The sequence below is a fragment of the Trachemys scripta genome, chromosome 2 (genome assembly GCF_013100865.1).
Source record: "Trachemys scripta elegans isolate TJP31775 chromosome 2, CAS_Tse_1.0, whole genome shotgun sequence".
Lineage (NCBI taxonomy): Eukaryota > Metazoa > Chordata > Testudines > Emydidae > Trachemys > Trachemys scripta.
Genome location: NC_048299.1, coordinates 213,015,586 through 213,030,666, shown reverse-complemented (window position 1 = coordinate 213,030,666; position 15,081 = coordinate 213,015,586). Strand labels below are relative to the sequence as shown.

Below are 15,081 nucleotides of genomic sequence, written 5' to 3'. Positions count from 1 at the left end.
ACTAATCTGTCTCCGTGGGACTCACTCCACCACTCCAACTGCTTTGCACCACTGCCACTTTATGAAAAAAAAACAGTGTGGCAGAGAACATTGTTTCATTTTCCCTCCAAAAATGGAATTTAATCACAAAATTACACCTCTCCAAGATCTAGGGTGGCCAACATCAAGTCCTGAACCAGTGACAGCTTTCCTATGCATAATCTGTGTCAGCCCCGCATGGTGGCACCTATGGTGCCTGACAGTTTTGCAGGGGACAGAATTAAGGTTCTGCCCTTTTCCATCCCTGCCTGTCCACTCCCAAGCCAACCAGCACAGGGAGACAAACAACAGTTCTGTTTAGGCTGTTTCCCCAACCCCATGCCACTGCCCACATTGTGGGTATCTGTTTCAGAGGAATGAGGGATGCATAAAGAACCACAATCTGGGTCATGATCTTTTAGCAAAATAAAAAAAGACCATTTTCATCTTAGGAGAAATGGCAGAAGTATGAATTCTTTGCATGTTTTCATTGTGAAAAGCTATCTTCACTCATAAAAATTGGCCCCCATTCTGCACTTTACTGGGAAACCTTAATTTAGTGAAAGTTCATTATGTCACACATATACAAATGGCACATCAAAGCAGAGTTATGAACAATTTGCAGTATCATATCTCAAAACAATAAACAAACCCCAAAGAATTAAGATTCCACTGCTTTAAGTAATGAGTTGAAGTCCATAAAACTGCACCTGTTATTAGGCACCTACCTCTTTGTTCTTTGGAAATTTTGGAAATGACCACTGGAATATTATGTTCTGCTCCACCCTAGAATTAGAAAACAATCATATCTCACTGAAATTATTTTCATTCATAAATATGTTTATAACCCCAAATGCATCTTGTGCATTTTCCAGAGATTAACTTTTATTTCCAGACACAAATAAAATGCACTGCCTCTGTGTAATAGCTTTCTTTCTGTTTTTCTAATAGGATGGCAATCAATTACTTATTGCCTTACAGAAAATCAGTTGAGCAGGTTGTTAACTGAATGATAGACCATAGTCTATAAAGGTAAAATAAAAATCACTGCAGGTTTCTCCTAATTTTCTACAAATTAGTATATCAAATCCATGTTATACAAAGGGGAAATGGGCATAATGCTGTAATGGCAACCATGCTGTGATCATTTTTATTTTCATGCCGGCAAGAAACAGACAAACAAAAGGCAAAAAAGCAAGAGGTTTGGACACCAGATTTTGTTTTTTTTATGTCTGTCACTGCATACAAAAAGTAAGCCAGCAGTAGAATAAGTACAAGGAACAAAAAAGGGGGTTCTATGTAATGGAGCAGCAGGTATTCACTAAAGAAAACAAACTGGACCACCTAACATAAAGGAGCATTCAGCTTTACTGTTTCGCTTAGTGTTCCCTGTTGGGTTTGCAGATCTGTATGGTGCTATGACTAACATTAAAAGTAAAGGTAAAATAAAAAAAGAGAGAGAGAGCAAAGGAACGAAGAGTAGGCAAGTGTAGGCAGCGATTAAATTTGGGGGTGTCAAACCCTAAAACTACAGGCCTTACCCTGGCCAATTTTGGAAGTTTTCTACAAAGGTCAAGGCTAATCCTAACTTTCTTGCTCTTTTCTTTGTGGAGGTCACCCTGAAAATGTAAATCTGATTAATACTGACAGCAACTCAAATCACTAAAACAGCTTGTCACGGTCATTTGTACCTAAAGACTTTGTCATCACATTGCCCCCAACAACACCAAGGCTTAACTTTGGGATCCATGAGGACCACTTCATTGGGTCCCTCAAGATTGAGGATCTCCCCAGACTAATTCACAGCTATAGGACAGAGAATTGCCATCTGGGCGACTCTTGACGGCCTAGGAATTCTACGTATCCCTTTCAAGCAATAGCCAAATGCCTGTAGCTGAGTGGTCTCCTCTACTGAGCAGTTACTTTGATCTCATATGTGAATAACATGGTCTAATGGCCTAAGCATGGAAATGAGAACCAGATGTTGCATTCTAAGTCCACTGGCCCTTCCTCGTGGTTACCCAACTTATTTGGGGCAATATCCCTTGAACACTTTTTACTGTGTCCCTCTCCTCTTCCAAGCCCTCATGGGTCTTGCTGACTTCCACCTCCAAGAATAGCCAGATGGTCTCTCTTCATATCTGTAGCTGCCAGGTAAGAGACGCTATCATCTCCATTCTCAAAAATGTAAATGTGTCCTTGTGACAATGATGGGAAGTGGCCTGAAATTCTCTTGGAGCAGCAGGAGAGGGTTAAGACTTCTGGCAGTGGTTGAGAACACAAATATTTCCTCAGGATTTGACTGTAAGCTATGGAACCCATAGACACCCCCTAGCAACTGGATGCAAGGAGGGAAGCCCCATACTTTCTACTGCCAGTGAATGGGGGAAGCTCCTATAGGTATGCACAATGCATAAACTGCTGTAGATGTGAGCTGATTGTTCAGTAAGTAGATAGAGAACCTAACCCCCCCCCCTTGATTTCACATATGTTCAGGGATTCAGTTGAACTATTCAAAACTATTAAATAAATGTACACATTTATGTATTAAATATCCTTTGAGGTTTTTTCATCCATCATCATCATCATCATCAAAATTAATAGAGCTTTCTTTGGCTAAGAAAACCCAGCTCAAGTCAGCTAACTTTACAAGTCTCACTTTCCATTCAAATACCGCCACTTACACGCACACATAATTCTCTCCACAACCTCTAAACAAAATTCACTCACTACCAATGCCTTTGCAACCCCACCCCCCATTAATCCTCCTTTACACAACTACACAGAAAATCAGTCCTGCCCTTCCGCCCAGTGCATCTTAGGGCTCAGGCACAGTGCTTAGGACTTTGGTCTTCCTTCACCACAGACATTTCATCAGTTCCCCCTTCACAGCAGCCTGACCTGCCTGCCTGCCTCAAGCACTGGCCCATGGGGAGGAGGGAAGCCAGCCAACCCTGGGCTTGCAGTATCCTATAGCTTGTTTGTTTAACACTATATAAATAGGTGCTTAAAGGAGAATAAAGCAATACTGCACAGGTATTACTCCTTTTGGCCTGAGCACCAAGCCAAACATGTTAAGCCTTGTAAGTTGTTCCAACTGGAAGGAGAAATTGGTGATGGAGTTAGGTATTTCTTTGATGCAATTCTGATTTATTTATTTACAAAGAATGTACGAAGTGCTGTTTCCCTGAACACAGGAGGAATCAAACAACAGGAGATGGTTTCCTTGCTCATTCTTACAAGCCTCTTTCAGCCTGTACCTGACCCAAAACCTCTCTCGGCTTCTCCCAGAGCCACACTCAATGCTTGTCTACGTTGTGTCTGTAGATTCCTTCTCTATCTGTTACTGTGTGCTTCTCTGCTGTCTCTCCGCATACACACCTATTCAAATACCTCCAGACTGATATTATTCTATGTTTCTATGATTTTAAATGAAGGCAGCAGTTACACCCACTTGCTTCAACAAATTTTATCGCAACCTTTAACAATTAACACTCTTTCTGTGTCCTAGTCATGCCACAGGCACCAGAGGACGCCAGCCTAAATGTTAGCCAAAGGAGCTACAGCCCCATAGTATGAGAGACAAGAATCTCAAGGGAGACAGGGGAAATGGCCAGCCTCTCAGATATAATATTATGCATCAGATTATACAGTAAGTGATTTTGAAAATCTGCACATGTTCCATGTGGCATCTTGCTAGACACTGCTGCAATACTGATCCTGATTCTCCCCAAAACTCCCCTAGTGGATCAACACACACATATAGGTTTAAATTCTACTTTTAAGTAACAACCCATGGAAGCTACTGGGGTTATTATGCCTGGGGCATAAAGCCTCAAAGCAGTGGGGAGCATGGCTGTTAATATGCTCTTTGACAAGGTTCAGCACACACTTCTCTCCCTGCTCTGTGGACCATGAGGCTGGATCCTCTGACTGGAACAAAGCTCTGCTAGCTTTGTGAAATCTAGGGCCACTGGCCTGGAGCCAGGCACAATCGAACCCACAAAATCATTCTAATGACTGGTCTCTAATCTGTTGTGATGTGCATTTTCTTCCCAAAAACATCCCTAAGTTAACAGATTCATACTTAGCTGGCTTCTTATGCAGAATATTTGGTAAAAAAGAATAAAACAAGGGAGAAAAGAATATTGTACAGGTCTCTGAGAGCCAGGAGTAATATTATAACTGTAAAGCTGAATGTCCTTAATGAACTATTAATTTTATTGCCTCCTTCACTGATAATGCTACACTCTGTCAGATTATTGAGAAACACAATGTTCTTTCAAAAGTCATACACCTAGAAACATATCTCTTGGAATCTGTGCAATTTAATCTTGTCAGTAAGATATGAAAACATGACTGAAGTACTACAGTTCATTTATCAATCTCTAAGTCTCACTCCGGGCTCATCCTTTATCACAATGATTTATTAATGGGTGTTCAGAAGGAGACTTAGAAGTTTGAGAAAATAAATCCATCTGAACTACTGACTGAAGTTTGTTGCACATAATTGACCTCAGACTACATAAGGAGCCCAATTCTATTCCAAATGAAGTCAATTCAAGTTTTGCTATTGACTTCACTGACACCATGATCAGGTCCAAGGCCTAAGGAGAAATTGGGTCTGCATTCCTGCAAAGAAACACATCAGCTTTCCTTTAGTCGCATATAAAACAATTGATCTCAAAGTGCTGTTGAAACTACAGAAGTAGACAATATAAATATGAAAAATATCTTCATTCTTATGCTCTTACACTGGAAGTACTTAGTCATTCATGCAGTCCTCCACTAAGCTAAACTAATTCTCCCTCTATTGCGATTGTTGATGGAGCCACATCAGTGGTAATGCAATGGGGGAGTTTTCCCCCAAAGACTACTAACCAACAGCTAGGCAAGGAATGCTGCATTCCAAGGGGATTATAACCTATCCTCCTTCTGCTCATAAGAAAAAGGTCTGTCTGGAGGCCAGGAAAATAGTGATAGACTTAAGAAGTTCCATTTAGTTTATCCAAGAGAAGCTTCAAAGATGACTTGGTCATGCTCAACTATTACTGATATGGAGAAAAGATTTTTCATAGTATATATAGCCAGGGCCATCCCTAGCCATACTCAAAGTACGCAGCTGCATAGGGCACCAGGAAATCTGGGGCACCACATTTCCTGGTGCCCTGCACAGCCGCTTGCTGCTCCAGCCCCAGCTCCGCTTCTTCACCATGGCCCCCACCCCTGCTCCGCCCCTCCCCCAAAGCCTCCGCCCCCACCCTGCCTCTTCCCCGCCCCAGCCAAGGGAGAAGAGCAGAGCGGGCTGGGGCCAGGGGGGTGGTTGCCCCACTGCCCTCCAGCCTCCCACCCACAGAGGCCTGGGACCAGCCCTCCCTCCCACCCCCCACAGAGGCTTGTGGGGCACCAAAATGGCTAGGGATGGCCCTGTATATAGCTCTTTAATTTGGCAGCAAAAGGTATAATGAAATCCAGTAGTTGGGAGTTGAAGCTAGACAATTTCAGATTAGAAATAAGGTGCAAATTCTTTACCATTAAGGTCATTATTCTTGAAACAACTTACCTAGGGATGTGGTGGATTCTCCATCACTTGAAGTTTTAAATTTAAGACTAGCCATTGTTCTAAAAGATATTCTATACTTCAAACGGAAGTTATGGGCTTGATGCAGAAATTACTAACTGATATTCTATGGGCTGTGTTATAACCCATAAACGAGAATCATACTTGTCCCTATTGGCCTTAAAATATTCAAATCTCTGAATCACTGGTGTTAGAAGGATCTTTATGTTGTACCACAGATGAAGGGAAACAGGAATGGTCAGTAGTTCTCCAAGGCTCAAGGATAGGTCTGAAAATCACATGATAGAACATGATCTCATAAGATTTCCAAAGTTTCTTCCTTTTAGTTGAATCTGAATAGAAGATTTTTGGATATGTTGTCAATATTTCTATTTGTATTTCAGGAAGTGCTAAAGCATGCGTTTAAAAAAAAAGAGCTAAGAATCCCACCTGCTCTCATCTGTTGTCTAATAAAAGTGTGGGAGTCATGGAAAAACACTATTGTCCACCAACAGGAAGGAGAATAACTAGATAGATAGCAACCTTTGTATGGAATACCAATATTCCAGATCAAGTTGAGAAACATTTTGGTATAGTCTTGGAGGTATTTTATTCATTATCAAACATAGATAAAATATATATTATGTCGGTATATGTGCATATAACATTTGACTGTATCCCTATCCCAACCCTCTCAACATCCCTTGTCTTCTTAGACTAAGACTCTTATGATGTTCTGTCATAGTTTGTAAACTACATTATATAATAGGGCCCCAGTTCATAGATTTTAAAGTCAGAAGGGACCATTATGGTCACTTAGTCTGTTATCCTGCATAATACAGACCATAGACTTCCTGAATCAAGACCATCTCTTGTGGTTGAGCGAAAGCTTTTTTAAACACAAAGTAATGCAATATTTATCTAAAGACTTCAAGTGAAGAAGAATCCTCTGTATTCCTTTGTAAATTGTTCCAGTGGTTAATTACCCTATCTTAAAAATGCGGGTCCTATTTCTAGTCTGAAATTTATGGACCTTCAGCTTGCAGCTGTTAGAATCAATTCTGATTGACATTCTCTGTGTGATACAAATAAAACATAATCAATTATCTAATCTGAAAAAATATTTTCTTTTATTTTAAATGCATGATTCAGCAACTTCACTACAATTTGTTCCAACTCCCTTAGCATATGATTGTTGTTTATTATTTGTATTGCACTAGCACTTTAGGCTTTAATCAGGGTCTTAGGACACACTGGGGCTAAGCACTTTACAAACACAACAAAAACATGGTCTCTGCCCAAAAGAGCTTACAAGCTTAGCGATCCAAACTTTCCAGATTTTCTAAAGTAGAACTTTTTTACTTAGTAGTATATAATGGTCGCGTACCCTCCAGGAAAACTCCTTGAAAGCAATGCACATATTTCAGTGGAGATAACGTACTTCCCAAGGACTCTTTCACTTATGTTTAGTAATGTTATTTTATGTGTTAATATTTGCCTGTTACTTAAATAATAAGATCCATCCTCAAATTTTATATTCCTACAAGTGACTTTATAGTACTGTATACTAAAAACAACTTAAGACAACTTAAAAACAACAACCCTGTTTTCGTGAGTTTTCATGAAAAGTTTATCTTCCAAATCTCAAAAATCCTGACTTCTAGGCCCATGTGCTGTTTTTTTCCTTATACTAGCTACACAATTTCACTCATCTCTATTAGTAACCTGACAATGACATGTAGTACTTCATGATTATTGAATAAACAACAACCCATAACAACATTTCAGGAGAACAACTAGCTTGCCATTGACTTAGTTCATAAGCAGTTTTGGGCCCAAAATAGCAATTAGTTTTCCATGAAGGGCAGTCCTTCTGGGTCAATAAGATAAAAGCAAAGCATCAAGACATGGTTTAAGAACTAATTTCTATTCAGCAATTTTCTTATCAATGACAATACGAGGGAAGTGCCCATTCATCTCTTTCTCTGGATGCAATGTCAGCCCTAAGAGACATGCACAACATAAGTTTATACTCTTAATTTCATATGCATAAGTTAAGTCTCTTTTGCATTCCTATATAGTATATTTGATTTTCTCCACTGCTATCTTAAAGCTGAAGAGAGCTGTGTTTAGAAGAAAGATAAAATTAATACCATGTTACCTACACTGTGATTCAAGGTTGAAGTAAGGTATTCAAAATGCTTAACTCTTTTCCTCTTTTTTAAGAAAGAGCCCACATTGGCCTTTAAGGTCCCTTAAATCTTCCTAAGGCATGGAGAAAATAAAGTTGCTAGCTAAATTGCTGCTGTTGTCTCATCTACAGCAAAATAACCAATATGAAGAAACAGTAACACTTCCAGTCCTATTAATGAGTAAAAGTGAATTAATGTGATATTATTTGATTAGATTATTTGAATTGATGAACTCATTAGCTTTTCCATGTGCCTCCCACTGTAATTTAGCATTCATTAACAAGCACTTGAATTAGAGTATTTTTGAACAAAAGAACAGTCTGGTGCAGTTGCATACCCTTTTTCATTTTCATGTAAAATCTTATTAGAGAGACCCCCCCCCCACCATCTTGAATCTTAAGGGGATGTGCCCTCCATCCATTTCATTCCACCAGGCAATGTTTCTGCTGATGGCTTATTGTGACAGTAAATAAATATTTTAACTAACCCTTTTAGAATTTGTTTGTGCTGTTGTTTCATGTACTCTGAAATACAATTTGCCTTCATTAAAATAAATTAACTAGAAGACAAAAACATGTTTTGTGTAACCTGTGGAAAAATAAACAAAAAAAATGCATACTACCTTTATACTTAATCCAAATCCTCCTACAGTTTGTCTTCTAATTGTTACCGTTCTTTCCTGAAAAAGTTAAATCAAGTTCAGTTAGTTTTAATATTTTCTGCCACAATATCGACATTAACTCTTTAATGAATAGTTTACATCCCCCACATCATCTTGTCTTGTCATAATAAACCTGTCAATTCCAGAGTGAGAAAAATCCCAAGAAACTCATGCTGCAGGTGAAACAAGAAGATCTGGAGAAAAAGTAGAGTTCGTGTCCCAATCTAAAACTCATTTGTTCGTTTTTTATGATACTGTTGAATGAACAGCAATGACTGAATTAATCTTGCCTGAGTAACAGGTGAATCAATATTTAAAAGATAACATCAACATTTTCCCTGCATTAGGCTTTCTTAAAACTCAACGTATAGAGCTGATATACTGCAGACTTATACATCAGTCTTGCTTATGTATATTTACAAAAAGACAAGTATGAAATATTTTGTAGGCTCTTCTGCCCATTTTCATTCTGGGATAACATTTAATATTAGCTACTTTACATAATTTTGACAATTATATTTCACTTGTACACATATACCATTCACAGAGATGCATATATATATATATATATATATATATGTACACACAAATTTTGATGCCTTTACATCTATGGGTGTATAAAATTCACAGCTGAAAAGCCACATCTAATTATAAATACATGTATGGATATATACACTCACACACACAGAGGTATGTGTGTGTGTGTGTGTGTGCGTATGTGTATATGTATATATATATATCCATATGTGTATTTATAATTATATTGTATTTAGGTGTGTGTGTGTTTGTGTGTGTGATATATTTGATATAAATATAGTATAAAATTAAGACATGTACACTGCAAACTGAATAGGTCTCCTAGTATCACTGCTTTCTGCCTAATCTATAGAACAAATAATCTGGCAGTAGCCTAAATGAAGGGCCAAACTACGGGCTGGTTTCTGTGTCCATGCAAGGGTGTAAAGAGCCATAAGGCAACCCTTCATGATTCGAGAGGGGAAGCAGGATCTACAGAGCCACTGCTTTTCCTCCTTCCCCACAGGTGGGCAGATGAGGACAGGGAATCATGTGTGAGGTAAGGTCAACACACTGAAATCATTGAGAATTTGGACTTACTGAATTCAGGTGAGAGGGGAAAAACATATGCTTTGTACATTCTCTATTTGTGATCAAAGTGAATGATGTAATAGAAAGAACAGTCATGGGCTAATCCATTGTACTGGATGGGGAGATAGAAGGGATGGATTGAACCATGCATTTTAATACTTTACATATAGCCAGAAGAACAGAAGTTGGTCCAACAAAAAGATATTACCTCACCCACCTTGTCTTTCTAATACTTAACACAGCAAGTTCTCATTTCCAACTTAACATTGGCTAATCATAAAATCATAGAATCATAGAAGATTAGGGTTGGAAGAGACCTCAGGAGGTCATCTAGTCCAACCCCTTGCTCAAAGCAGGACCAACCCCAACTAAATCATCCTAGCTAGGGCTTTGTCAGCTCTGGGTAAAGGCTATTTAATTTTGTTTACACTTTTTTAATGTCCTGGTGATATATGCTGGATTGCAAGCCTGAAGACTGTACCCCTGTATTTAGTCACAAACAGGTACAGCATAAACACACTTGCCTACCCTGCTCTGTCAGTGAGACTTTCTCCTGGTTATGTAGGACATCTAGGAATGAAGGAATAATTCACTATCCAAACCCATTAATTCTTTGGCCTCTCAACCCGATTTGCCTTCTTGGGTGTCAATTAATTCTCACTATGATGTAATTTTTATGGTGCCAATACAAATACACTAGGAACTGGGCTGAGACCACATACTTACTTCATTTAGGCCAGCAAAGTGCTCTCATAAAAAGCCTTTGGACACCAAGATATTATAGTGATAGCTAATAAGGATAACATAGAAATAAAAACTAAGCTGGGCCAGAACTCCTCATCTTTAACATTTCCCTTTGTGTAATCTGTTGGGCATTACTGCTCATCCAATGAGATTACCCACGTGTATGTCAGGTTGTATCAACTGTGGCATCTCTGTTGTCCCCCTCTTCCTTTCCTATCTGTCACCAAAGAGTCATCAGATGTTGAAGAACAAGTCTGTTTCTAGTTTTTTGTAATGATGCAGTTATAACATGCACAGAGACATGATTGAAAATCTCTTCTAAATGTTTTTATATAAAAGTGTACAAAGCCTAAAATAATCATTATTTAATAAATTATGTTACAAAATAAATATATATTAAAAATAAATCCACACCACTTGATTCCACTCCTCAACGTTAAAATAAAAACTCTAGCCCATAAAACTGCCATTCATAAATGGAAATGGAAAATAAGAGATCATTTGCTTATAATAAATGGAGGATGGAGTACATATAACTGAGGAAATCAACAAATCTACCTCAGAAAACTGCTAATTTATAACGTTGACCCATCAGAACTCTTTTCTGTTGTAGGAAGTTTGTTCTTAGTAAACTAGTGGCCTAAGGTAAATGGTGGCTCTATGCAGAATAATTTCTTAAGAGGCAGTATTTTGTATTATTTTAAATGGACTCTACTACACCTTTAAGAAGCCTAATAGAATAACTGTTCTCCAAAATATTTTTGATACACTTTGTACACCTTCCTAGCTTTAAAATCAATAAAAGCTCTTTCTGGCTTCCTCATTATATAAGCTTGTGCAGGGTTATTAAAGCCACAAAAACACCCAAAGCAAACCAAACCAAAACAGGAAAAACAAAACAGTATTTGGGGACTTGTTTGACCTCAAACAGGCATCTGATAGGAAACTGGACATATTTTCTACTGAAGCCAGTCCTTAATGTTTAACAGGAGGAGAACACCTTTTTTCCAACACAGACAGACAAAATTCTGTAAAAATAAATAAATGGAAGGGAAAGAAAAATTTATATAAAAAACAAATGTAAGGTTAGAGGCAGGCAAATGTCAAAAGATTTCAAGCTGAGATTTGGTTTGACCAAGAATCTGAATATTTGAATGTTTTTTTATCAGAAACCTATCCAAACCTCTTCAGCCTGCAAAACTGGGATGGATATATTTTGCAAATGCTTCCCACAACCCTCCAGAGCTTTAAAGGTGTGTGTAGACCAGCAGGGGAAAGAAAAATTCTGGACTCTTTAAGGATTGTAAATCCCCACCCCTCCTTGTGTCTGATGGGTTGGAGAGAAAATGCAGCATAAGCTTATTGAATCCACTGCACCCAAAGGAGGCTAAAATGCCTTTCCCCCCGCCAAAGTGCACTATTCTGCACTGAAATAGTGCAGGGGCCAGGTGTAGTGTGAGGATCAGGGGGCTGATGGCATGCTCCACCAGGTAGTAGTATGGATTACAAAGGAAGTATGACCTGTACTGGATGAGTAATTGGTGGATAGTTCCCAGATAAGCTACTTAATAAAGTTACAGCCTAGTTAAGCCATATTCCCAGTGTCTTGTGTTTTTTCCAGTATTGTCTAGGACAAAAGGCTCTGTTATACCAATCAGACCAAGTAACTTGGCCTATCTCTGAAACTGACTGTTACGGATTTAGGACCAATGGACTAGAACACTAAACTTTGGGAAAAGGACTAAACTCATTTAAGTTGTTAAGAACCCAATTCATGCGGGATTCTTGAATAAACTTTTGTCTCAGGAACTGGGCTTGGACTGTTCAGAGAGACAAGATGGGTGAGATAATATCTTTTATTGGTCCAATAAATAATAAAATATTGGACCAATAAAAGATATTACCTCACCCACTTTCTCTCTAATATCCTGGGACCAACGCAGCTACAACGACACTTCAGAAACTTGGACTGCTATGGCAGATATGTTTTGAGTGCAATTAAGGTTGACTTGTTTGCAAACTGAAAATTATTTAAATCAGGAGAATTAATGGAAAATTTTGGAAGGACTGATGTGAACAGCTAGTAGTTTTTCATGGACTGAGTAGTATAAAACCCAGAGTAACCCAAAAGAGGCTGTTTTTTTTTTTTTTTTGCATTTGTTTTGATTTCTTTGTTTTGTGTAATTCTGTTTAGTTTTCTTTCTGGTTCTAACTTGCAATTTGTCCTGCACTGTAAGACTTCCAAAATAGAAGGTTATCATAATGTGTGGTTACTGAGCTACTATAGGGTTACCATATGTCTGTATTTCCCTGGACATATCCGGCTTTTTAGTTGTTAATTGCTGTCCGGGAGGATTTTTTAAATATATAAAAACATCCGGAAAATACAGACGTATGATAACCCTACCCACTGCCCCCTCTCTTGGGGTGTCAGCTCACTCAGCCTGCGGATTGCAACCCCCCCCCCCGTGCTGCTGCAACCCTGCGCCCCATGGCTAGGAGTGGTGGCGTCTCTGCAGCCAGCTGCTGGTGTGGGGGACCCACGGCCACTTCTCCCTCCTCCGAGCATCCCCTATGGCTCTGGCAGAGCCTCAGTCTCCCCCCTCCGTCCCGGCCGTGCAAGGTCCCCACCCCGCCAGCGGTCTGTGCAGCTGGGGCTGCCTCCCCCCCCAGCGGAGCTGCTGCCCGGGGGCGGGTCCCGGCGCAGGGGAAGGTTTCTTGGCGCGCGGCGGCTCCCAGGAGCCCAAGCTCCCCCACCCGGGAAGGGTCCGCGCTGCAGCGCCTCCCGCAGCCTGAGCTGCCGCAGCCTCGGCGGGTCCGGCTGGGAGCGGGGTGGAGGTTCCCCTGAGGGAGGTGAAGGGGGGGGACTCGGAGGTGGGGGGGATTCTGAGGGTAGGGGGCTATGAGAGGGGGTGGGGAGCTCTGAGATAGGGGCTGTGGAGAGTGGGAGGCTGTGGAGGGGGTGGGCTATGGGAGGAGGTGGGGAAATGAAGGGTAGGGGTTATGGAGGGAGGTGAAGGGGAGGATTGAGGTGGGGGCGTTATGGAAGGTGGGGGGTGCTATGGGAGGGGATCGGGAGCTCTGAGGCGGGGGCTGTGGAGAGTGGGGGGGCTGCGGAGGGCAGGCTCTCAGGAGAGGGGGCACTGAGGCAGGAGAAGGCTGAGGATGGGCCCTGTGGAGAGCGGGTGAGCCCTGGGGGGTCCGGCAGGTGGGTGGAAGGTGGCTCTGGGGTGAGGCCTGGGGTTCCGGCGAGTGGGCGGGAGGCGGCTCTGGGGCAGGGTTACCATACGTCCAGATTTTCCCAGACATGTCTGGCTTTTTGGTCCTCAAATTCCCATCCGGGAGGAATTTCCAAAAAGCCAGACATGTCCGGGAAAATAGGGAGGCATGGTAAGGGGACCGCCTCCTCCCCGAGCTCCAACTTTCCCGGCTCCCGCCGCTCTCCACCACAGCAGGGGCCGAAGCAACTTCCCCAGTGCAGCAGCAGCAGGGGGGCGGGAGGGAGGAGGGGGAATGCGGGGTGCTCAGGGGAGGGGGCGGAGGCTTTGGGGAAGGGGCGGAGTTGGGCCGGGGCCGGCCCAGGGGTGGAGTTGGGGCAGGGCCAGGGCCCCGTGGAGTGTCCTCTTTTTGCAGTATTGAAATATGGATACCCTAAGCTACTAAAGCCTTAAGTTACATATGAATTTAAGAGTATAGACTTATTTTGTGCATGTCTCTCAGGGCTGACATTAAGGCTGACAAGACAGGAGTAGCTTCTTAGAAGTAATTCTAGTCCTAAGGGAGAAAGCAAAAGTATCAAAGGAGTATGTAGGCCCACAGTAAAATGTAAGTAAGTGCAGAAAGAGGAAACTGTAGTAGAAATTCAGCCCCACCCCCCAATTAAATCAATGCTATTTACAAGTAATTTAGAGTGAATGCATATAATGGCCTACACTGTGTGCTACATGCAGTAATTGCTGGGCACAACAGAGTCAAGAGGCTGCAAAGGAGTGGCTTCTGGCTTCCCTATTCTCCGGCTGGTTCTACATCTGGAGGCTGTTCTATATTATACCTACTGCCTGCCTCTCTCAGATAGCTATCATTTAGTGAAGAACAGCCAGAATGCAGTATCCAAGGTAACAAGAGAAATTTGTGAGCAAGATAAAGACTGCAGAAAACACGAGAAAGGAGCTCATGTTTATCCATAAGTCAGAGACACCTATACTAGAAACATATAATGCTGAAGCAAGAAGCATTATATTTTTTAGTTACTCAGATTAATGTGTCAAGGAAGTTTCACAGGTCTAGGAAAACCTATGAGAGCTAAGTCTGATATTTGAACAATATTCTTTGTAAACTTGTAGTACTGAGTTTACACATGAAAAGGAGACTCCGTCACAACAAGCATAAGAGATTCACATGTTGTTTAAATGTCCACCTGTAAAGCAATGTCCTAGCAACCTAAGATTTCCAAAAGTAATTAGTGATTTGGGGTACCCAGATTGAGACACTTTAATGCAGCCTGATGTTCAGAAAGTACTGATCACCAACCCTCTAAAAACTTAGTTCCCTTTAAGGTGTCTCATGACAGGCACACAAAAATTGAGGCACCAGCACCAAATTACCAGTCACTTTTGAAAATATTGTCCACATAGCTTATTGAAACTGAATTATTATTTTATTATAGTAGTATTTAAGGGCTCTAATTAGGATCAGGGACCCAGAGTGCTAGGTATTGTACAAACAAGAATGCCTATAGTCTAGGTTTACGAAAAGATGCAATGAATAAAAGAAGACAAGCCAGAGTGGGAAGTGAAATG

At 40.9% G+C, this 15,081-nt stretch overlaps 1 protein-coding gene across 2 annotated transcripts in view; it reads right to left on the bottom strand.

The window, feature by feature from the left end:
• Positions 1–15,081, bottom strand: part of SNTG1 (syntrophin gamma 1) — a 566,961-nt gene that overhangs the window by 243,441 nt on the left and 308,439 nt on the right. For both annotated transcript variants that reach the window (XM_034762903.1, XM_034762905.1), the window contains 2 exons: positions 8,393–8,449; positions 747–804 (listed from right to left, as the gene is read on the bottom strand). In XM_034762903.1, coding sequence (XP_034618794.1) covers positions 747–804; positions 8,393–8,449 — 115 coding nt within the window. The remainder of the gene's footprint in view (positions 1–746; positions 805–8,392; positions 8,450–15,081) is intronic.